This window comes from Colobus angolensis, unplaced genomic scaffold (assembly GCF_000951035.1).
Source record: "Colobus angolensis palliatus isolate OR3802 unplaced genomic scaffold, Cang.pa_1.0 Scaffold37, whole genome shotgun sequence".
Lineage (NCBI taxonomy): Eukaryota > Metazoa > Chordata > Mammalia > Primates > Cercopithecidae > Colobus > Colobus angolensis.
In genome coordinates this window covers 5,618,382-5,638,896 of record NW_012117043.1, presented here as the reverse complement: position 1 = coordinate 5,638,896, position 20,515 = coordinate 5,618,382, and the positions used below count along the sequence as shown (strand labels likewise).

The 20,515-nt window shown below is 56.8% G+C and overlaps 1 protein-coding gene across 3 annotated transcripts in view; it reads right to left on the bottom strand.

Moving 5' to 3' along the window:
* The window catches only part of BZRAP1 (benzodiazepine receptor (peripheral) associated protein 1), a 27,840-nt gene that overhangs the window by 2,860 nt on the left and 4,465 nt on the right, over window positions 1–20,515 (bottom strand). For 2 of the 3 annotated variants that reach the window (XM_011953698.1, XM_011953700.1), the window contains 26 exons: window positions 19,553–19,630; window positions 19,383–19,466; window positions 19,028–19,117; window positions 18,732–18,854; window positions 18,372–18,476; window positions 16,431–16,481; window positions 16,011–16,031; window positions 14,992–15,196; window positions 14,183–14,355; window positions 12,359–12,474; window positions 11,954–12,063; window positions 7,805–8,635; window positions 7,484–7,635; window positions 6,769–7,146; window positions 6,445–6,684; window positions 5,909–6,094; window positions 4,483–5,322; window positions 3,786–3,885; window positions 3,555–3,706; window positions 2,746–2,914; window positions 2,290–2,361; window positions 1,841–1,873; window positions 1,548–1,651; window positions 1,393–1,464; window positions 1,044–1,154; window positions 324–385 (listed from right to left, as the gene is read on the bottom strand). In XM_011953698.1, the coding sequence (XP_011809088.1) occupies window positions 356–385; window positions 1,044–1,154; window positions 1,393–1,464; window positions 1,548–1,651; window positions 1,841–1,873; window positions 2,290–2,361; window positions 2,746–2,914; window positions 3,555–3,706; window positions 3,786–3,885; window positions 4,483–5,322; window positions 5,909–6,094; window positions 6,445–6,684; window positions 6,769–7,146; window positions 7,484–7,635; window positions 7,805–8,635; window positions 11,954–12,063; window positions 12,359–12,474; window positions 14,183–14,355; window positions 14,992–15,196; window positions 16,011–16,031; window positions 16,431–16,481; window positions 18,372–18,476; window positions 18,732–18,854; window positions 19,028–19,117; window positions 19,383–19,466; window positions 19,553–19,630 (4,626 nt within the window). In that variant the 3' untranslated portion in view covers window positions 324–355. The remainder of the gene's footprint in view (window positions 1–323; window positions 386–1,043; window positions 1,155–1,392; window positions 1,465–1,547; window positions 1,652–1,840; window positions 1,874–2,289; window positions 2,362–2,745; window positions 2,915–3,554; window positions 3,707–3,785; window positions 3,886–4,482; window positions 5,323–5,908; window positions 6,095–6,444; window positions 6,685–6,768; window positions 7,147–7,483; window positions 7,636–7,804; window positions 8,636–11,953; window positions 12,064–12,358; window positions 12,475–14,182; window positions 14,356–14,991; window positions 15,197–16,010; window positions 16,032–16,430; window positions 16,482–18,371; window positions 18,477–18,731; window positions 18,855–19,027; window positions 19,118–19,382; window positions 19,467–19,552; window positions 19,631–20,515) is intronic. The other variant, XM_011953699.1, reaches the window with a different exon arrangement.

The following is a 20,515-nucleotide window of genomic DNA, read 5'->3' as shown; positions in this document are numbered from 1 at the left end:
AATACCATAGCCACACAGTATCATAATATTATAATACCATAGCCACACAGTATCATAATATTATAATACCATAGCCACACAGTATCATAATATTAGTAATCCTATGACAGCTGGCACTGCCCTGGGTAAAGGCAAGGCAAGGGGAGCAGGGAGGGGGAGGGATGACTCTATGCAAATCTGGCTCATGGCAAGCTCTCCTTTGCCATTCCCTGGACGACAGTGGGAAAGCTGGGTCAGCTCCAGTATTTGAGACAAAGGAGTGCTGTCTGATTATGGTCAAGTGGGCGTGAGGGGTCACACAGCGGGGCAGTCCCCCCACTTACATGTTGCTCTCTCTACATATATCTATCTCCATCTAGCACTGGACTCTTCTCCTCCTCGTTCTCTGAGGACAGGGAACAAAGAGAGGAGATGGGTTACAGGCAGACCCGCACCTTCTCCGCCCGGCCGCCAGGTGGCCCTGTACATTGGTGGGCCCTGCTCTCCAAGGCCTTTGCGTTTACACATGGAAGCCCTGAGTTTTCTGGCTGGGGCTTGGCCTCTTCACCCTCTCTCCCTGCCCTCTGAGGGTGGAGGCTTAGTTGTATTCCACCCACCCCAAGGAGAGGTAAGCTCTAGGAATGAGAACCCAGGAAGCTGGGCCTGGCTGGGCAACTGGCTTCCAAAGGCACCTGGGAGGTAGGGAGACCGCCCAGGGTGGGAGTATCCTGAAACAGGGACTTTGATTGGCTACAGGTGTGAGGCAGTGGGGTCCTTTTCCACAGGGCCCCCCACCTGCGTCAGCCCCCAGGTGTTGGCAGCCGGTCAGATGGCCTGAGGGTCAGGGTCACAGCTATCACCCCTCTGCAGAGAGGGGCACATACTCAGGGGCAGCTGCCTGGTGGGGCTCCCCTCTGGTGGTCACTTAGCAGCTCTGCACTGGACACAGTGCTTACCTGCATGACCACCCCAGCTGCACCCCTGCTGCAACACTGCCCTGGCCCTACCACCCCACCAGTAGGGCAGACCGCCCTGCCAAGCTGGGAGCCCAGCTCCTCACTGACCTGACTCTCAGCCTGGGATGTCCTGGGTTCCCTGTCCAGGCCTCCTGCCTCAGGCCCAGGGCCCTCCAGGAAGTTGGATGGAACCAGGCCCCTTTGTCCATTTAATTCCCCCTGGAGAGGAGAGGCTGGTGAGACTGAGATCACGAGAGAGGCTCTAGCTCTGCCCCTCGACCCTGATGCCCCTGGAGAATAGCTGGGGCCAAAACCACTGTCCAGGGAGCTGGCCCGTTCCATTCCTCCAGACTTCCTGAGGGTTCCTTGCCCATCCCCCTGCCCGGCTCTGGGAGAGCCCTGCCTGGGAAGTCTGGGGGGCTGGGGTGTGGTCCACCCTCCCCAACAATGTTCTCACATAGTAGAAACCGTCATCGTCCATGCCCCCAAACACAGTAATGACATCCCCTGCCCGGAAGGGCAGCTCTGCCTGTGGAAAACAAGAGGAGGGCATCAGGCCCAGGAAGGCTCTGCCACTGCCCCCTTTGCTGGGCTCTGTCTGAGGGTCCTCACCTCCACGTCCATATTGGGGGAACTCTCCTGGGGGTTGTAGTCAAATGCAGCCACCATGGAGCGGGGAGCTTTCAGCTCAGCAGAGGGGACCAGCTTAGGGGGGCCTGCAGGGGGAGGAGGAGAAGAATCTGGACTCTCTGGAGAGCCCTTTACTCCATCCTGTCTTCTGCCCTGGACCCCTGCCGAACCCCTGTCACCACCTCCCCACTAGTTGTAGCCCCTGGGGCGAGGCCAGAGGGGCCACCCACCCTATCTCCTTCCCCAGCCTCCCGGGCCCAGGGATGTTCCTTCACCTGGACAGGGCCGGGCAGGGCCTTCCGACTCAGCTGTGGAGAGAATGTGCCTGTGAGCCCCACCCCGCCCTGCCCGCCCAGGCTGCAGGTGCTGCAGCACAGGCCAGACACACACACACAAGGAGGCAGGCAGGGAAGGCTGCTGAGGGCGCATCTCCCCAGCCCTTTGGTGTGGCAGTGAACTAACACCCAGAAAGGCTAAATGGCATGTCCGGGGTTCACGGATTTTTCAGTCAGGTGCCTGTGGGGACAGAGAGCTCCACAAACCATCCCTCATCCCCACCGGAAAAAAAGCCACCCACAAGGGGAGGCAGAGGATGTCGGTGGTCTGCCCTGATTCCCTTTACCTGCTCAAAACTCCAGAGGTGCCTCCCCAGACAGCCAAGCAGCACCACCCCACCCGCACACACACCCTCCCAGCACCTGAGAGAGAATGGGGTCTTACCCACCTTTCTTGGAGCGGCGGGGCTTGGGAGGAGGCCCAGTTGTGCGGGCTGTGGAGTACACAAAGGGACCATTCCCTGATCCAGGAAAGCAGAGAGAAAGCGAGGCAGGGGAGGTAGGAGAGACAGGACTGGGACTCTGGAGTTTCCTCTCAGGGCCGTGCTGGCTTACTGAGCTTGTTTCATGAGGGCATTCATCTCCCATCCCTGACAAGAGCCCCACCCAACCTCCAGGACCCACAACTCCTGGCTGCATGACTGTACTCCCCTCCGCAACAGACGCCCACTCCATGTGGCCAGCCCACGTGCAGTCTGACCACCATGCCACAGGGTTCTCAAGGCTCCAAGGCTCTGCTAGAGTCTGGGTAAGTGGGGGCACCCCAGACACAACAATTGCTCGGGGTCAGGTGGCGTTGGAAGAGGGCTGGTAGGAGGGGGGTGAGGGACAGCAGCAGGTCATACCTGAGCCCTCGAGGAGAATATCTGGGGACAAATAACCCCGCTGGAGCAGCTGCTGTCTCCCGGCAGGGCTGTCCACAGCCACCTCAGCCACCATGTTGCAGGGAATGTAGCCTGTCCGGCCCCCACCTTCGCCCTGGTAGAAGCCGTCGGCATCCTTGTCCCCAAACACCTGGAGGCAAAGAACAGTGGTCTCAGCCAGTTCTGCTCGCTCCCTGTGCCCCAGGCCCCGAACCCCAGCAACACCCCACTTGGAAATGCAGAATGTTCTCCCTTTCGTAGGCCATGGAAGGGGAAAGGGGGAAAAACAGAAAAGAAGAGGAGCAGAGGAATAGGAGAAAATAGCCCTTTCTGTATCATCCCCATTCACTGTCTACACGGCCATGCCCTTTGCCCACCCCAGAGTGGATCTCCTTAATCTCAGAGCAATAGCAAAATGCCTTCAGTCAATACTTAGAGGAATAATAAAAATAGCAATGTCAGCAGCAGATAGTTAGACTGTGCTGCCTATGTGTCAGGCAGTTTAAGTACTTTATGTACATTGGATCATTTAATCCACAAACTACCCTGTGAGATAGACACGAATATTATCCCCATTTTACCAATAAGAAAACTGAGACCCAGAGGACCTAGGTAATCTACTCAAGGTTACACAGCTGGAAGCGGCAGAGTCAGGGTCCAAACCCACATCATCTGCTCTAGAAGCCGTGTTCTCCACCATGATTCTGTGCTACCTCCAGTGGAGGAAAGGAGGGAGGAGGGAAGACCTAGCTGGTGTTTGGAGCTCTGAGCCCTGATGGCGAATCAGTCACCTTCAGGATCTGACCCTCTCGGAAGGGAAGCTCTTCTTCTCCAGCATCAGGATTGGGTGACATTGACACGGGGTCGTAGTCAAACAGAGCCACAAAGATCCTGACGGGTAGGTGCTGGTAAGCCAATGCTTCTGACGGGCTCCTCACAGGGACTGTGGAGACAGTGGAGAGGGCGGTGATGCAGCGAGCTCTGGCTGAGGAGTTTTAGCTCAACCCCCATCAGATGCTCACCTAGCTCTGCAGTGCTTGGCCTGGGGACTCGGGCACCTCTCTTCTGGGGGCCTCTCCGCCCAGAGTTGTCCTGCCCTCTGGCTTCTCTGGTCTCTGTTGCCTGCAAAAAGAGGGCAACAGATGGCAGAAGTAACACACCATCCCTCTGGTGGGCCCGTGCTCCCCCAGCTCTGCCCCATCAGCATAAGCAGCACAGCAGCGCAGGAGCACAGCATTCCTCTCCTGGAGTCTCGCCCGGCCTGCTGGAGACCTCAGACGCTCCCACAGTGGGAGGGAGGGCAGGAGGGGAGGCCCCAGCCCCAGCCCCCAAGTAGATGAGTGGAGTAGAGGGGACTGGAGTTGGCTGAGGAGCCTGCCAGAGGAGGGCCTCCCATCAGCATCACGGCAGGTGACCCTGGACATGGCATCACAGTCAGCATCCTGAAGCCATAACTAGCTATGCAGAGGAAAGGGCAGCCCTGCCCAAAGGCCGCAACAGGTGACTAGTGACAGAATATTGTGCATCCCAGTTCTGATCAGCAGAAGCAGCAAAGCAGTGGAATGTGGGTGGGAGGAGGCAGGTGAGGGAGCCCGGAGGCCCGGCCCCACCTCTGCTGATGGAGGCGGCAGCGTGGAATGGGAGCTGCTGGTAGGCAGCAAGCAGGGCCACCAGGCGGCAGCAGGCAGGGGCTCCCCAGGGCGGGGAGTGAGCACGGACCCGGGAGAGTGGCTCCTTGGCTTTGCCCGTCGCACTGCGGCCTCTCCGCTCTGGCTCCCCTTTCTCCCAGGCTGGGAGGTGTGGGTAGGGTTTGGGGCCTGAATTGGCCTTCGGAGGCCCCCTGGGCCTTCCTACGGTTGCTGTGCCCCAGGCCTCCCCATCTCCAGGGTAGCAGGAGCTGGTGATGCTGATGCCCCCGCTGCCCGCCTCCTGCTCGTCCTCCGAGTCATATTCAATGCTGATTTCCAAGCATTTGGGGGAAAGGCAGCTGGCCAGGCCAGGCTCCAGCGCCCGGCCACGGGAGCACCTCCGGGAAGGGCCCAGCCGCCCTCTCCCGCTAGCCTCTAGTCCAGTCCTGGGGCCCTCAATTACGGGGAGGCCACCCCTCTCCCGCGTGGGGCCGGGTCGTCCAGAAGCCTGGGGCCCATTGTTGCTGAGAAGTCGGCTGCAGTGTTCACGGGGATCTGGAGGCCGCCTGCGGCTTGGGGGCTTCTCAGGGGAGCCCCCTCCTCTCCTCCGACTGCTTCCACCAACTAATCCAGGCATGTCCTCCAGGCAGTCTCCAGCCCTGGAGGGCTCAGGAGACAAGGGACATTGGCCAGGTCTTCGGGGCTGACCACTGGCACAGCCCAGCCCCAGCAATGCAGGTTCAGATGGGCCAGGGTCTTGGGAAGAACAGCCTGCCCCTGGCTTCTCCTCCTCCTCGTCCTCCTCTTCCTCCTCCTCCTCCTCGGGGATGCTAAAGAGCTTCTTGCTGCAGAACTGCTGGAGGGGCAGCTCCAGGATCTGCTCCAAGATCTCCTCATCGCTATCAGTCTCACAAAAGGGATCGGGCTGGGACTGGTGGAGGTGGGGAGGTGGGAGTAGAATGCAGCAGGGAAGAGAGATGTGTGGGGAAGAGGAGAGAGAGCTGTGATCTTTGCCCTCAAACGAAGGCAGGGGTTACGGACAACCCCACAGCCCTCCCACAGCTTCCTCCGAGAGGAAGGAACCAGAGGGACACTGGCTGGCCCAAAGTTGCACATATATCCAGTGAGAGCCAAAGGAAGAATTAGGGAACACGCTCTAGGAACTGTCACCAGCCCCTGTGGAACAGGAGCATTGAGGAGCAGGCCTCCGCATCCCCTCCCCAGAAGCTACCAGCACAAGAATCTTAGGTGGCACCAGCCTCCCTTGGCCAGGATGCTGTATCTGGTGGGCTGGAGGGAGAGAAGGTGCAGAAATGAGTTCCTCCTCTTCCCCTTTCTTTCCAGGAGGGCAGAGGCCAATCTTGGGCCACTTACTATCTTCTGCTTAGGACAGGGCCCAGGCCACAGACCTAGAATGTTACTGGCACTCAGTGGCAGTCAGAGCAGCTGCTGATACACAGTTGGCAGGCCCCAGAGACTGAGGCCTGGAGCACAGCAGCCCATCCATACCCTGTTACCTTGGCCCCATTCTCCCTGATGCTGTTGCCAGCAACCTGCTTCTGGAAGGAGCAAGTCCTGGAACCCAGCTCCTCTTCCTCCTCCTCCTCTTCCTCTTCCTCCTGGATGTCTGACAAGTCTGAGTTGCGGCCGTGGTCCACGAGGGAGTTCACCAGATGAACCCCGAGCTCTGCCGCGTCCTCCTTCTGCAAGAGGTGAGGCAAGGCAGGAGAGCTAAGGACAGTGAGGGGCACAGGGGGATCCAGGCAGGGTCAGCCCCAGCCACAATAACAAGGGTCCTTTGGCAGAGGGAGAAAGAGCCATGCCCTAAATGGGGGAGGTACACCATGGGTCGGGGGCAGGGTGGGAGAAGGGAGATGAGAGCCACATGGGACAGAGAAATCCTAGAAGAAAGACAGACACACAGCACAGCCAAAGGTGTGACAGCAGGACCAGAGCAGAGGACAGGCAGAGAGGGCAACTGGATTTGGGCTGGCAGAAGGTAGGGAGGCAGGCCCCAATTCTCTGAAGTGACAGTGTGTCCCCAAACCCCTACCTCAGCCCTGGGCCTCAGCCCAGACCCTGGGTCTCCTCCTTGGCACGCCTCGGTATTTGGCGCCTGCTGGGCCAGTGCTCCCTGGGCGGAGCTGGGGGCCGGGCAGGCCTCTCCTGCAGTCCACTCGGCCTCCTGCTTGCCCAGTGAGGGAGCTGCGGGGCCAGGGTCCTTCTCACCCAGGGTGGATGTGCTGGCTGTCCTCTCCTCTGAGGTGCCCAGCACTGCTGCCCCAGCCTCCTCCTGGAACAGAGAGCACTGAGGAAGGACCCAAGCCCAGGTCCCTCTCCCAGCATGCACCTGCTCCCCTCTCCCCGAACAGGGTACCTGGGAGCAAGGTGCTGGAGGATCCTCGTGGGACCCTTTTGGCATCTCTCTGGAAGGGCTTGCAGGGGGTGCTCCTGGGGGCTCTTGAGTTCCAAGGGGAGCAGGGTGCTGGAGAGGAGAGCTGGGGTCTCCAGGCCCTGGGGAGGCTGAAGCAAGGGGTGCTCTGGCCTCTGGGCTTGGTCGCGGTGAGGGGCAGGAGACTCGGGCTGGCAGGCTGGCTGGAGCCAGGGCGGGAGTGATAGGAGCCGGGATGGAGTCCGCCGACTCCCCGTCGGGCGACATGGTACGCACGACCACCTCACGACACACCTGCAGCAGCTGCAGCTGGGACAACTCCACGAGCACACTGCCTGCCGTGGGCGAGGCCACCTCCATGATCTGTAGGGTGGAGGGGGCACAGGATGGGAAGCAGAGGCTGAGACAGCCAAGCGTGATGATGTACTGACAGCAGTGGCAGCTAGCATTATGCCAGGTACTGTGCTAAGCCCCCTGCATGGCCTATCTCATTTCATCCTCCTGGCCACATGGCTTCAGTGGTGGAACAGTTCTAAAATCCGTCATGTGCTGCCAAAGCCCATGCTCTTAACCCATCTGCCTCATGGTGCCCAAATGCCAGGGGCTGGGCATCTCTGTGCCAGGTCAGAGAGCCTTGGTCTCTGAGCATAGCAAGAAGGGATCCACCTCCACTCCCAAGGTACAGTGGGTAGGGCCATACCTTCTGCCCATCAGCATAGATGGCATAGCCTGTGACCCGGACACCGTTGGATGTGCCAGCAGCATCGATGGTGACTGGGAGCCAACTGATGATCAAGATTCCAGGGGAGGGCCCAGGCTCGATCTGCACATCCAGAGGGGCATCAGGCGGGCCTGGGGGCAGGGAGGCACAAGACCCAGTGATGCAGGATGCTCCCTATCAGAGATACCTGCCCAATTTGTCATTTCTCTGATAATGCAAATAAGATCAGGGTCCCCTTCTTCCATCACCCATGGCCTGGCCTCCTGGGTGTTCTGGACAACAGAGCCCAAGCCCACATACCTGCTGGGAGTGTGGTGAACTGCAGGGTGGCAGCCCGCTGCTCCAGCCTCTCCCAGCCTGGTTCCCAGGACCCTTGGGGTGGGAGCTGAGCCTCCACTTGGGCCTGATAGGGTGTGCCAGGCCGTAAGTGGCAGAAGGTGGCCCAGTAGGTACTGGGGCTGGCAGGTGGGCACTCTTCCCCATTGAGGTAGATGGCATGGGCCAAGTTGCTATTGCCGGGCACCCAGGTGATCTCAGCAGATGTGGCTGTCAACCGATGGACCCGCAGCTGGCTGGGCACCACTCCAGCCCGGGCACCCACTGCCAAGCAACAGCGCAGTGGGTCGGAGCTGCCCCGGCTGGTCAGGGCCTGGACAGAAATGTGAAGGGGCCCGGCCCGCAGGTCCAGGTTCTCCAGCACAGCCTTGGGTGGCGCCCCAGGCCCCAGGGCCTGCCGCAGCTCCCCATTCACACAGATATGGAAGCCGTGTAGCTCCACTCGCTCAGGAGGGGGTTCCCAGGCCAGCACCACACTGTGGGCCAGCTGCTTGAGGACCACCAGACAGCGGGGGTAAGGCACAGCAGGAGGCTCGCCCAGGCCCTCCGGTGATGGGCTCACACTGAGCTGGTCCCCTGCATCCTCTTCCTCAGGTCTGGGCTGGCCCCGTCCCCCGCTGCTTTGGCCCCCGCTACTGCTGCCACCCCCACCCACACTCAGGAAACTGAGTTCAGGGCCTGAGCTGTGGGACAAATCAGCCAGCTCCGGAGGGAGGGAGGTCAGGAGGTCGTCATCCGACACACGCTCTACAAAATTGGAAGGGACCAGGCCCCTTCGGCCATCCATGAGCTCTCCTGGCAGGAGGAGGACAGGAAAGGGCAGGGCAGGGGAAGACAGAGAGGAGATAAAGAAAAAATGGTATAGTAAATGTATTTTAGCAACTGCTAGTGGGTGATCTTCAGCATTTGATTCAAATCAACATTTAACTGTCAATTCTTTTAAAAGACAAGAGCTGTAAAGATCTGGATTAGAGATAGGTCTGATAATAGTATTTTGCTTCTATAGGACAGTGCTGCTTCAGTTTTAACTTGGATATGAATCACCTGGCTATTTATTAAAATGCAGATTCTAACTCTCTGGATGGGGCTGAGATCCTGTGATTCTAATAAGCTACCAGGTGACACTCGGACTGCGAGGAAGGAGGAGAATATCATGTTCTAAATAAGCATGTTGAGTATTTCAAAGTAAAATATCACAATGCTTTTAAAATCATTTTTAACCTACATACAGATAAAGCAAATATGCCAACGTTTTAACAATTGTTGAATCTAGGTGCTGGGTATATAAGTATTCAAATGTATTCTGTACATTTGAAAACTTTTGTGTTAAAAATTGCGGTAATAATTTCATAATTTCATATTAAAGTTTTAAAAAATAAGCAGGTCAAGATGAGAAAACTGGCCAGGCATGATGACTTATGCCTGTAATCCCAGCACTTCAAGAGGCAGAGGCAGGCAGATTGCTTGAGCCCAGGAGTTTGTGACGAGTCTGGGCAACATGGCAAAACCCCATCTCTACAAAAAATGCAAAAATTAGCTGGGAGTGGTGGCACGCCTGTAGTTGCAGCTACTTAGGAGCCTGAGGTGGAAGGATTGCTTGAGTCCGGGAGGCAGAAGCTACAAGCTGTAATCGCGCCACCACACTCCAGCCTGGGCGACAAAGCAAGATGCTGTATCCAAAAAAAAAAAATTCTGCTGATTGGGTTTTACCTGGGCCTGAGGAATAGGGGCCAGGGTGCCCCTCAACTTCCCTTTGTGAACAGCAGAATCCCCAGAGGGAGAGAGAGACAACCAACTCAGCAGAGTAAGGGAAGGAATCTTTAGAGACAAATGAAGTAAGTGCTAGTGAAAAGAGTCACTTGTAAGTTCTAGAAGGATCAGGACCCCCAGCAGGCCTGCATCTAGGAGCATGACTGACAGCAATCAATCCAGGCAGCCACCAATGGTTACGTTTTGTTACCAAATGGTTATGTTTTGTTACCTGCGTCGGTTCTCCTGAAGACTTGACAAGAGAGTATTTTAAAACATTTGCTGTTGTTGTTTGATTGAGGGATGTCAAGGAAGCTGGGCACCTAACATGTCATGTCACGGCCAATTTAAAGAAGAGAAAAGTTCTCAGGAAACAGACAGCTGGCAGCTGGTCTGCTTTATTGGGAGGAAGGGGGAGCATGAGCCAGGGCTTAGGGGAGAGGGGTGAGTGTAGGCAGGTCTGAGCTGCAGCGGGGCCTGGAGTTTCCCCCAACAGTCATCTGTGCCCCCCACCTCCACCCTCTCTCTCTCTATGCTAGGAAAAAAAAAAAAAAAGTAAGGAACTTCAAGAAACAAGAGGGACTGTCAATAAATTCACTGATAGAATAAGCACCGTAGAGGGTTGAATGGTGACCACCCAAAGACATGTCCATGTTCTAATCCCTGGAACTTGTGAACATGACCTTATTTGGAAAAAGAGTCTTTGCAGATGTAATTAAGTTAAGGATCTTGAGATGAGATCATCCTAGATTATCTGGGTGGGTCCTAAATCTAATGACAAGTGTTTTTATAAGAGACACTCAGAGGAGAAACATTAAGAGGAGGAGGCGATGGTGACCATAGACACAGAGACTGGAGTGAGGTGGCCATAAGCCAAGGAACAACTGGAGCCACCGGAAGCTGAAAGGGACAAGGAACGGAACCTCCCCTAGAGCCCCCACGGGGGATGCAGTTCTGTGAATACCTTGACTTCAGACTTCTGGCCTCCGGAAGAGGCCAGTGAGAGAATAAATGTCTATTGTTTCAAGTCACTCCATGTAATTGTTCCTGCAGCCCTAGGAAACGATCATCAGCTCCAGCACTGTGGAGAGGGAGACGAAGGCAGGAATCCTCAGAGTAAGAGGATCTCCAGCCCGCAGGGCTGAAGCTGGAGCCTGGGCCAGAGTCAGGCACATGCTCCAGAAGCCCACACAGCTGAGAACAGCCTAGATGGCCCAGATGTAGAGGAAGCAGTCCTTTAGCTACGGTTGGACAGGGAATACGGCATCTTGCCCCCAGTAGTCTACATGCCTCTACATCTATCCCAATTTATCCCAGATTGCAGAGTTCAAATTCTAGTCATTTGTGGTTAGTTAATACTTATGCCTTTGCTGCCTGCCTCCAAAAAAAGGGTGTTTGGGTTTTGGTTTTTGATTTGGGTGGTTTTTTTTTTTCTTTCTTCATTTATAAAGTATTGTTTTCCTGAAACCTTTTTATTAATTCTGATCTTCGTAATCTACCCCTGCAGGAAGCTTAACTGTTTAGGCCACAAAGCCAGGTACCATGGGTCCCAGCAGCTCCTCAAATAACAGGCAGAGGACCCAGGGAAAAGAATCTGAGCAGGCTCCCAAGCTTCCAGGGTTACAGATTCAGAGCTAAGCCCATTCCTAAATCTCTATACACAGTTGTGGCTCTCGCCCTGCCCTGTCCATGCCCCATCCAATTCTCTACACAATGCCAACCTCTCTGCTGCTGATGGACTCAGCCTAGTGGTGCCCAGGCCAGAGCCACCCTGAGAGAGTCTCCCAAGGCCATGTCTTCCGCAGGCCCATGGTGCCCAGTCTCAATGAGGCATCTGCCTTTAGTTGCCTGGTCAGCCCTCTGACTACCCACAGGAGCTGCAGAACCTCCCTGAAGCGGACACCCTGCCTGGGCCCTGACAGTTGCTAACCGCTTGCGAACACCTTCCCCTGGGATCTTTACCCCGATTCCTCCTTCGCGTACCTGACTGGAGTCCAGCATCAAATCTATGCTGCATACCTGACCTCAGGTGTCACTAGTGTGAAACACGGCCATGCCCTGACCATCCGCACAAAAATGAATCTAGCCAAAATCTCCTGTGACACTCTGCCTACCATCTGGACTATGCTGTCCTGTCCTGCTTGGAGCCAGACCCCCTTCTTTCTCTTTCCCCAGTGGCCACTAGGTCTCTGTATGCCTTTTAGCTGAGACTAAAAAGTTAAGGTGGACTGAGCACGCTGGGCAGAGGGAATGGATGGATGGATGGATGGATGGATGGATGGATGGATGGATGGATGGATGTCTTTGGGAACATGGACTCAAAGGCAGGGGAATGGACAAAATGACCCCCTACTACTTTCCTACCTTCAAAAAAGCCATCCTCATCCATGTTGCCATAGACGTAGATGTACTCGCCAGCTGTCAGCGGAAGCTCTGCTTCTGGATTCTCATTGGGGCCCTCAAAGGGGTTGTAGCTGTTGGGGGAGGCACAGAGGAGGAGGAGGAGGAGAGTGACCTACACTCCACTTCCATGTCCCGTCTTCTGTCTCCCACTGCACTGAGCCTTTATGGAGACTTGGTTATGGTTGTCCACCACTAGCAAAGCACAGCCCTCACTGCACCCACCTTGGCCCAACTAGGTTATGAGAATAGGTCCATTGTGTCCTGTACCGCCCCCACCACTTCCAGAGGTCTCTATCTCCTCTCGGCCCCCTCATACACCCCAAATGCTGGGGCTGGGCTCGAGGGCAGTGAGGGTGAGGTACCCACCTATAACGCGCTAGGAAGACCTGGATCCTGGCTCCTCCCCTGCTGCCCTCTGGCGTGGCTGGGAGCAGGGAGACACTGTCTGCCTCCAGCTCCTCTACCTCACTGGCTGTGTCCACCTGGGGGCAAACAGAAAGGGCTGGTTCCTCTTCAGGGCCTGGGGCCAAACGCCAAGCAGGCAGGTTTCCAGGCTGAGCCAGAGGACCTATTGCTTTGAGGAGGGAAAGTGAGCACATACATGCTGCACAAGACCAGTGGCAAGGACCCCCTGATGCTCTCTAAATCAGTACCTGAGACAGGTCCTGGCAGAGCCCAGCTACCCTGGGCAGGGGCAGTGGGGATAACCCAGATCCCTCCCTGAGCCTCTGCTGCACCCGACAGGAAATAAAGCCACTTGCCTCATCTCAGAGGGGCGCAGGCCATGCTGGTGTGGGGCGTGGGTGTCAATAGAAATTTGGTTTGGTTCCTTAAAGTAAAAACTCAGCAAAGTTGCCAGGTGCAGTGGTCACGCCTATAATCCCAGCACTTTGAGAGGCTGAGGAGGGCAGATTGCTTGAGCCAGGAGTTTGAGACCAGTCTGAGAAGCATAACAAAACCCCATCCCTACTGAAAACACAAAAATTAGCTGGGTGTGGTGGTGCACACCTGTGGTCCCAGCTACTTGGGAGGCAGAGGTGGGAGGATCGCTTGGGCCCAGGAGGCACAGGTTGCAGTGAGCCAAGATTGTGCCACTGCACTGCAGCCTGGGCGATAGAGCGAGACCCTGTCTTAAAAAAAAAAAGAAAGAAAGAAGAAACACCTCAGCAAAGCACCCCAACTGTAAATCGCTGGAAGCAAGGAGGCAGAAGGAGCTTGAGAGGTCCCTGCTTCTAGCCGAGTGACAGTGTGTCTGCCATTCAGCTCTGGAACTCAGAACTTCCTGTCTACTTGCCTGGCCCACAGCCCAGGGCACCCCAATCTCATGGCACCCCGACTCTCTGACCCTCATTGAGGTTGCTGGGGTAGCCTGGGGAACAGGCTGCCTTCTCTTCTCTGCCAATGCCTGGGAGAAGGGGACCAAGTGGGCAACCTCTCCACGACCATATCCAAAGCTGGCACCACCCTTCTATCCCACGAGGGGGCAGTAGAGGCCCGGGGCTTCATTCTACCACTTTCTGAATGTTTGGCGCACAGAGCTGCTCCTGACCTGCCCCTCCACCTTCTGGGGTTTGTGGGTAGAAAGAAGGATGAGTTGACAACCAGAGCTATGAGTGATGCCCAGGAACTTAGTAATAATAACAGCTGCCCCCTGTTGAGCACACATCCTCTGTGCCCTGCACTGAGACAGGCATGTTCCTTCTTCATTTAACTCTCACAACAAGCTTAGAAGGCAGGTTTTATTAGCTCCAGGATTCGGATAAGGAAACCGAAGCTCAGAAAGGCTCAGTGACTTGCCTAAGTCAAAGCTGGGATTTGAATCCTGGAACATGTGCTTTCTCACGCAACCACCTGCTTTCACTACAGATGCTCTTAGGAACAGTCTCTTTATGCAGATCCTGGTGCCCAAGTGTCTCCTCCATCCAGCCCAGCACTCCAGAGCCTCCCTGGGCCTCCCGGGAGTGGGCTGGGGTGGCCCCAGGTGCGGCTTGCAGGCAGGCGGTGGAGGGCAGGAATGGCTCCACCCAAGCCCCGAGCCCACAGGAGGAATCCACAGGCCTCCCACCTCCCAACTTGGGACCCCAAAAATTGCCACCCAACTCCTGGGGACTCCAGAAGAGGTCAAGGCCACCTGCCCTGCACCCTGCCCAAAGCCAAAGCCAGAACTTCAGGCCCCACCCTAGCATTTACCTCAGGTGTAGGGCATGACTTGGAGCTGTTGTGGATGGACTCGGAGTGGGAGGAGTTGGAGAGAGACTCTGCCTTCTTGGCTGTCCTTCGAGGGACCCCAGTGAGGGTGGCAGGGGCAGGCTCGGAAGACTTTGGGGTGCAGCGCCCAGGGGAGCCCGGCGGGAGGTCAAGGTCTAAAGAGAAGATGGCACGTGGGCTTGGGGTCTGTGGCCTGAGGAGGGACCAGGAGATAGGGTGGTGCTTCTTGGATATGGGGGCCAGGCCCTCCATAGCCGGGCTTCCTTACCAAAAGGGAAATGTTTAGAGAGAGACTTACTAAATAGAGGTATAGCTGATTTACAAATACTATTTCACATGATCGTCAAAACAGCTTGATAAGATGCATTTAATTATTCCTGTCTTACAGCTTTCGAAACTATGGCCCAGAGAGGTTAAGCAGCATTCTCAATTCACAGTGACTGTCAAGTAAGCGGAGCTGGGACCACCAGATCTGACTGACCCCCAAGCCCCTACTCTTCACAAGACCACACTGCCTGCTACTGACTCCTAGTGCACAACCCTCAGCCCTGATCATTCAGGTCCTTTTGGAAGGAGAGGAGCAGCGGCCCACGATGCCTGGGCCAGACTCTGGGACAGTCACTCCCCCGGGCTTTATTTTTCCCCAACAGAACCTGGTTCTAGCCAGACAGAGCTCCAGCCTGCTGTGGACTTTGGATGAGCTGCCGGCCTTCTCTGATCCTGAACTCTCTGCTCTATACAAAAGCCCAGGCCTTGGGATTCCAGGCCGGTGCCACTGGGGTTCACCTTACCTTTGGGGCCAGACCCCCGGCAAGGCTGGGGAGCGGAGCAGCAGCAGGGGGGTGGTGGGCGGTCTCCAAGGGCCCCGCAGTCCAGGGCAGATGTGAGCAGATCCAAGGGGCCCGGGTGCAGGCGGAAGGCCTGGAGTTCCTGTGCCAGGAGGCTGAACTGCTCGGTTTGGCTGCGGCACTGTTCCTCGAGCTCTCGAACCCGGGCCTGGGCCAAGACCCACCATGAGCCACCAGGCCCCTCAAAGCTGCCCAGTACCAGCCTGTGCCATCTCTACACAGCCCTACACTGGGTTTCAGGTCACATCCATCCACCCAGCCCCAGACCTAGGCACCAGCCTTGCTTTGGCCACCCCACGGCCCTTAACGCATCAGAGCTGAGGGTGAAGTCCTGGGCCGTGTCCTGGGACATCTTCATCCCAGCTCCCTCCAGAGCCAAGGTTGGGGCCTGCCACACACTCACCAACCCTCAGGCCCTAGGCGATGGCACTTCTGCCTCTGGCTGCTTTCTAGGCCAACAGGGATCGTTGCCACCCCATCATCACCACCGTCGCCATAGGAGTTTTCTCAGCTCCACCGCTCATCACCCTCCCATAGTCAGCAACCCAAACCCCTTCCCTGAGAGAAGTGGGCAGGAAATTTCACAGGAGAGCCAGGGATGTCTTCATCATGGGAATGGACCAATGCCCGGGAAGTTTTCTCAGGTCTGAGGAGAGTCCCAATAGCAGGGGCTCTTTCCCGCCTCTATGGCGAGGCTCCTAAGTTAGACTGGTGATGAACTTCCTCATGATCAGGGTGTCTAGAGAGGGGAGGCCCAGTGTCTGACAGACACGGCGGCAGGCCTGGGACGAGGGGACAGCTGCACATGTCCTGTGGGAACCCCATCCCCTCTGGATTCTCAGGTCTGCTCCCAGTGATACTCCCTCTGCTGGATGAGAGAGTGGGACTGCCTGGGCCTTGAGGGAGGAGATGCAACCCAGCCAGCCTAGAGAGGTGTGGGGAAGCAGAGAATGAGGCGCTACCTGCATGGAATCCAAGGTAGACTGTTGCAGGAAAGGAAGCAGAGAACAGGTTAGAACCCTGAGCACTGTGGGTTGCTAACCCAGAGAGGGAGGGGGAGAAGAGAGCCTAAGTGGACATCACCCAGTCAGCTCCCTGAACTGGACTAGCAGTTCCTAAACAGAAGGATAGCTCAGGGTAAAGGCACCCGGGGGTGGCAGCAATGGGAGACTGCTGCCACCAGACTTAGGAGCCCCCTGCCCAGCCATGCCCACCCTGAGAAATAGGCCAGTGGTGGAGGGGACTCCCCCAGGCCCTGGAGCATTTAAGGGCCCCTCCTGCAACCCCTCTCCCCACCACCATAGTCCATTCCAGCTCTATCTGGAGCTCCCCTGCCTTCCTCCCAAGATGGTGGAACTGGGGGCCACTTCCAGGCGCCCTACCTCCAGCAGCTGCACGGCTCCTTCATGTTCCTTCTTGGCTTCTGCCTGGGCCTACAGGTGGGAGGAACCAAAATGCTGGAGGGAAGGAGAAGGAATGGGGTGGAGTAGAGAGGGATGCAAAAGAGGGAGGGTAGAAAGGACAGAGGCAGGGGAGGAAGAAGCCAGTAGAAAGAAAAAGGTAGGGAGAGAGGGAAGAGGGATAGGGGAAGGGGGAGGCTGAAGAGTTTCTCCCTCCTGAACACCCACCCTGAACCATACCTTAGACCAGAAGGCAAAGGGGTCCAGGAGGAGCGTGGCTGAGTCTGCTCCCCTCTTTCCTGAGCAACCATCCTCCCAGTTTCCCTCCTACCTTTCTGGATGCTCTCAGCCTCTTTTGCCTGCTTCCTGCCCTCCATTTTGAATGTTAGGGTTCCCCTGGACCCAGTGCTGGGCCCAGTTTATATTGTCTACTTTCTCCCTAGGGCTCCCATCTACTCATGCAACTAAACACGCTGATGGCTCCAAATATGTCCAAGACCAACTTACCCATAACCCCAGGCTCATGTATCCAAATGCCTGTGGACAGCTCCCCTTGAATATTTAACACGTAGCTCAGACATGGCCCAAATGGAACTTAGCACTCGGGATGCCCTACCTCTCTGATCCGCTGCCCCTTCATCCTTCACCTCGCAGAGCGTGAAGAGCCCCACCCTCCGCCTGAGTTTATACAGCAAATGGCTGACAGAGAAGGGATTCAACTGGAATCCCACGGGGATCCTTGTCAATTCTTTTCTTTTTTTTTCTTTTTGAGATGGAGTCTTGCTCTGTCGCCCAGGCTGGAGTGCAGTGGTGCGATCTCAGCTCACTGCAAGCTCTGCCTCCTGAGTTCAAGTGATTCTCCTGCCTCAGCCTCCTGAGTAGCTGGGATTACAGGCACATGCCACCATGTCAGGTTAATTTTTGTATTTTTGGTAGAGATGGGGATTCACCATATTGGCCAGGCTGGCCTCAAACTCCTGACCTCAAGTAATCCACCCGCCTTGGCCTCCCAAAGTGCTGGGATAACAGGCATGAGCCACCTTGCCCGGCTGGAAGCTTGTCAGTTCTATCTCTAAAACATAACTCAAACCCGGGCACTTGTCTCTCCCTTCGCTGCAGGCATCCCTGTCCAGACAGCCACTATCTCCCTCCCAGGCCACTGCCCAGGCCCTGCCCCATACCCACTCCCATAGTCCACCCTCCACAATGCCACAATTGTCACCTCCTCAGGGAGGCCTTCCCTGATGACCTCTAAAGTGTCTCCTCACCCCATCCCAGTCATTCTGTCACATCACCCTGTTCTTCTCCACCACTGTGCTCATCAGTGTCTGAAATCAGCTCACTCATGGATCTACTAATTTGCTGACTGCTCAGGGACCTGGTCTTTGTCATCCTGTGACTCAGATCATGTCACTCCCCAACTTAGGATCGTTCAGGAGCTTCTAACTACTCACAGAGCAAAATACCCAAACTTCCCATGGCCGTTAAGGCCCGACAGGATCTGGTTCTTGCCTGCTCCCACCATGCTGCCCATCCCTTGCTGTATTCTAGCCACACTGGTTTCAGGCTTCTCCAGCTCTTCCCTGCCACAGAGCATGTACATATCTACGCCTCCTGCCTGGCAAGCTCAATTGTCATCTCCTCAGGGAGGCCTTCCCTGATGACCTCTGAAGTGGCTCCTCACCCCATCCCAGTCATTCTGTCACATCACCCTGTTCTTCTCCACCACTGTGCACATCAGTGTCTGAAATCAGCTCACTCATGGATCTGCTAATTTGCTCACTGCTCAGGGACCTGGTCTTTGTTCCCCACAGTCTCCCCTATGCCTAGCTCAGTGCCAGGCACACAGTAAATGCTTGTGGGATGACTGAGTAGCAAAGCCGGTGTCCGGCAGCCTGCCAGCTTCCCTCATTGCCGGCCCACCTGCTGCAGCCTCCGGACCTCCTCCTGCTTCTCCCGAAGGCTGAGCCGAGCCTGTTCATGCTCCACCTCCAGCTGCTGTCGCCGCTGGGCCACCTCCCGCATGTGCTGAAACACAAGATCCGAGTCAAGGCCAGCGCCCCCACTTGGCCATTTCTAGAGAAGATCTAAGATGAGGAAGCCTCAAACACCATCTGCTCTAGATTCCTCTATTACAAAGGAAACTGAGTCTGGAGACAGCAAGGGGCTGCAGCTCCAGGCCCAGCCCTCAGAGCTAGTGCCCCTCCCTAAGCATATTCTGCTGTCCCACTTGCTCCCTGTGCCAGGGCCCAGCACCTTACCCAACCTGCACCATCCCCTCACCTTCAGCACTTGCTCCAGGCTCTCCAGCTTGCTTTGCAGGCCCTGACTCTTGCGAAGGGCTGAGTCCCTCTCCTGTGTCACCCCCAGGAGCTGGCCCCTCAGCTCTGCATTCTCCCACTCCACCTAGTGAGGGGGCAGTGGCAGGGAGTTGGGTGGGTGAGCCTTGACCCACCAGAGCCCTCACAGCGGGAACAGTCCCCTACCCCTGCTCAGGGGTGGAGGAGAAAGCCCCTTGGCTGGGGACTGGGGCTCTGGTGGGAGCACAGGTCTCCACAGCACTTGGGCGGAAATGGTACCTGCTCCTTCTCTGTGACTCTCCCACTGAGCCGGGAGTTCTCCTCCACCAGGCGGGCATTCTCATTCTGCGCTTCTCTCAGCTGCAGTTCCTGAGCAGGCAGAGGAGCTCTCAGGAGGGGGCCCAGCACCCACATTTCCCCTCTCCCCGCACAGAAGACCCTGCCCTCCTCCCAGGCAAGGCCTTCCTCCCCTGCTGGAACCTGTACCAGCCAGGAAAGGAAAGCACTGAGGAGCAGGAGGGAAACCGTGTTCTTGAGGGCAGCAGGGGCGGGAGCAGAGCTGAGAGGGAGCCCACCACCTGGCTGGCCGGGGCAAAGGGAGGAGCCGGCCTCTGGGTTGCCCTCAAGAGCTCACCAGCTCCTCACATCGCCTCTGTTTTTTCCGGGCTTCCTGCTCCAGGCTCTCGCATTTCTTCCGCTTCTTGCTGAGCTCCGATTCCTGTTGGGTCAGAACCAAGGGCTCCTCATGCGGGAAGGTACATCTGCCCACAGCAGGCTGCCTCCAGCCCTTGACCTAGGACTTACCAGCTGCTGCACCCTCTGCTCTTTCTCTGGCTCCCCTAGAATCACGGGCAGGTTGTCCGCATCCTCCTGGGGTGTGGCCTGGAAATGCCCAGGGGCAAGGGGCAGGCACCTGAGAACAGGGCCCCAGGGTAGCCTGCCCCAGCCCAGCCTGCCCAGCGCAGGTTCCCACCCCATCATTCAGCCAGCAAGAGATCCCTGCCTAGGAAGAGCACAGAGGGGTACTGTCTGCCCATCCCCTCCCATTGTCTCCAGCTGCTGTATAAGTACAAAGGCTGCACCCCTGTGTCCTGGAGCCGTAAGTGCTTTGAGATCCTGGGACCCACGTGTGCCCTGGGAGATGGGTCCTTTATCCAGGCCAAAGCTTTCCCTTTTTAGCTTCCAGCAGCAGCCCTGCTCTGCACTCAATAACTGTCCTGGGTGTCCTTCAGCGACTGGCAGGGAATTAGGAGACTGCTTGGGCCCCCAGGGAAGTGGTGTTCCCCAAGATAGGAGTTCTGTATCATCCAAATCTGGGCTTGGCCTAGAGCAGCGCGAGCCCGGCCAGACCCTTCTCCTGGCTTCCCCCAAGGCCATCCTACCACACCTTCCGTTTATCCATACAAACTTTGGGGGAGGACAGGTCTTAATGGCAGGTGCATCTCCCTTCCAGGGCCAGCCAGAGAGACAAAATTTGAGCAAGAAGCCTCCCCCCACCCGGAGGTCTTGGTCACTATCAGATCACTACCTGGTCTCTTCTCCCAGCCCCCTTCCCAGAAGGAGGAGGACATATATGCTGCCCACCTAGGATGATGGAGAGACCCCACTAAGTTCTGGGGGTCCGGAGCAGCTCCCTGGCCCTCGAATCAGGGGCTGCCTAAGTTCCCCGCTCAGTGAGGGTTGCCTGTACCTGGAGCCGAGGCGGACGCACCGCCGCCCCCGGGTAGCCGGGGCCAGGCCTGGCCAGCCAGGCGGACGCTGATGGGG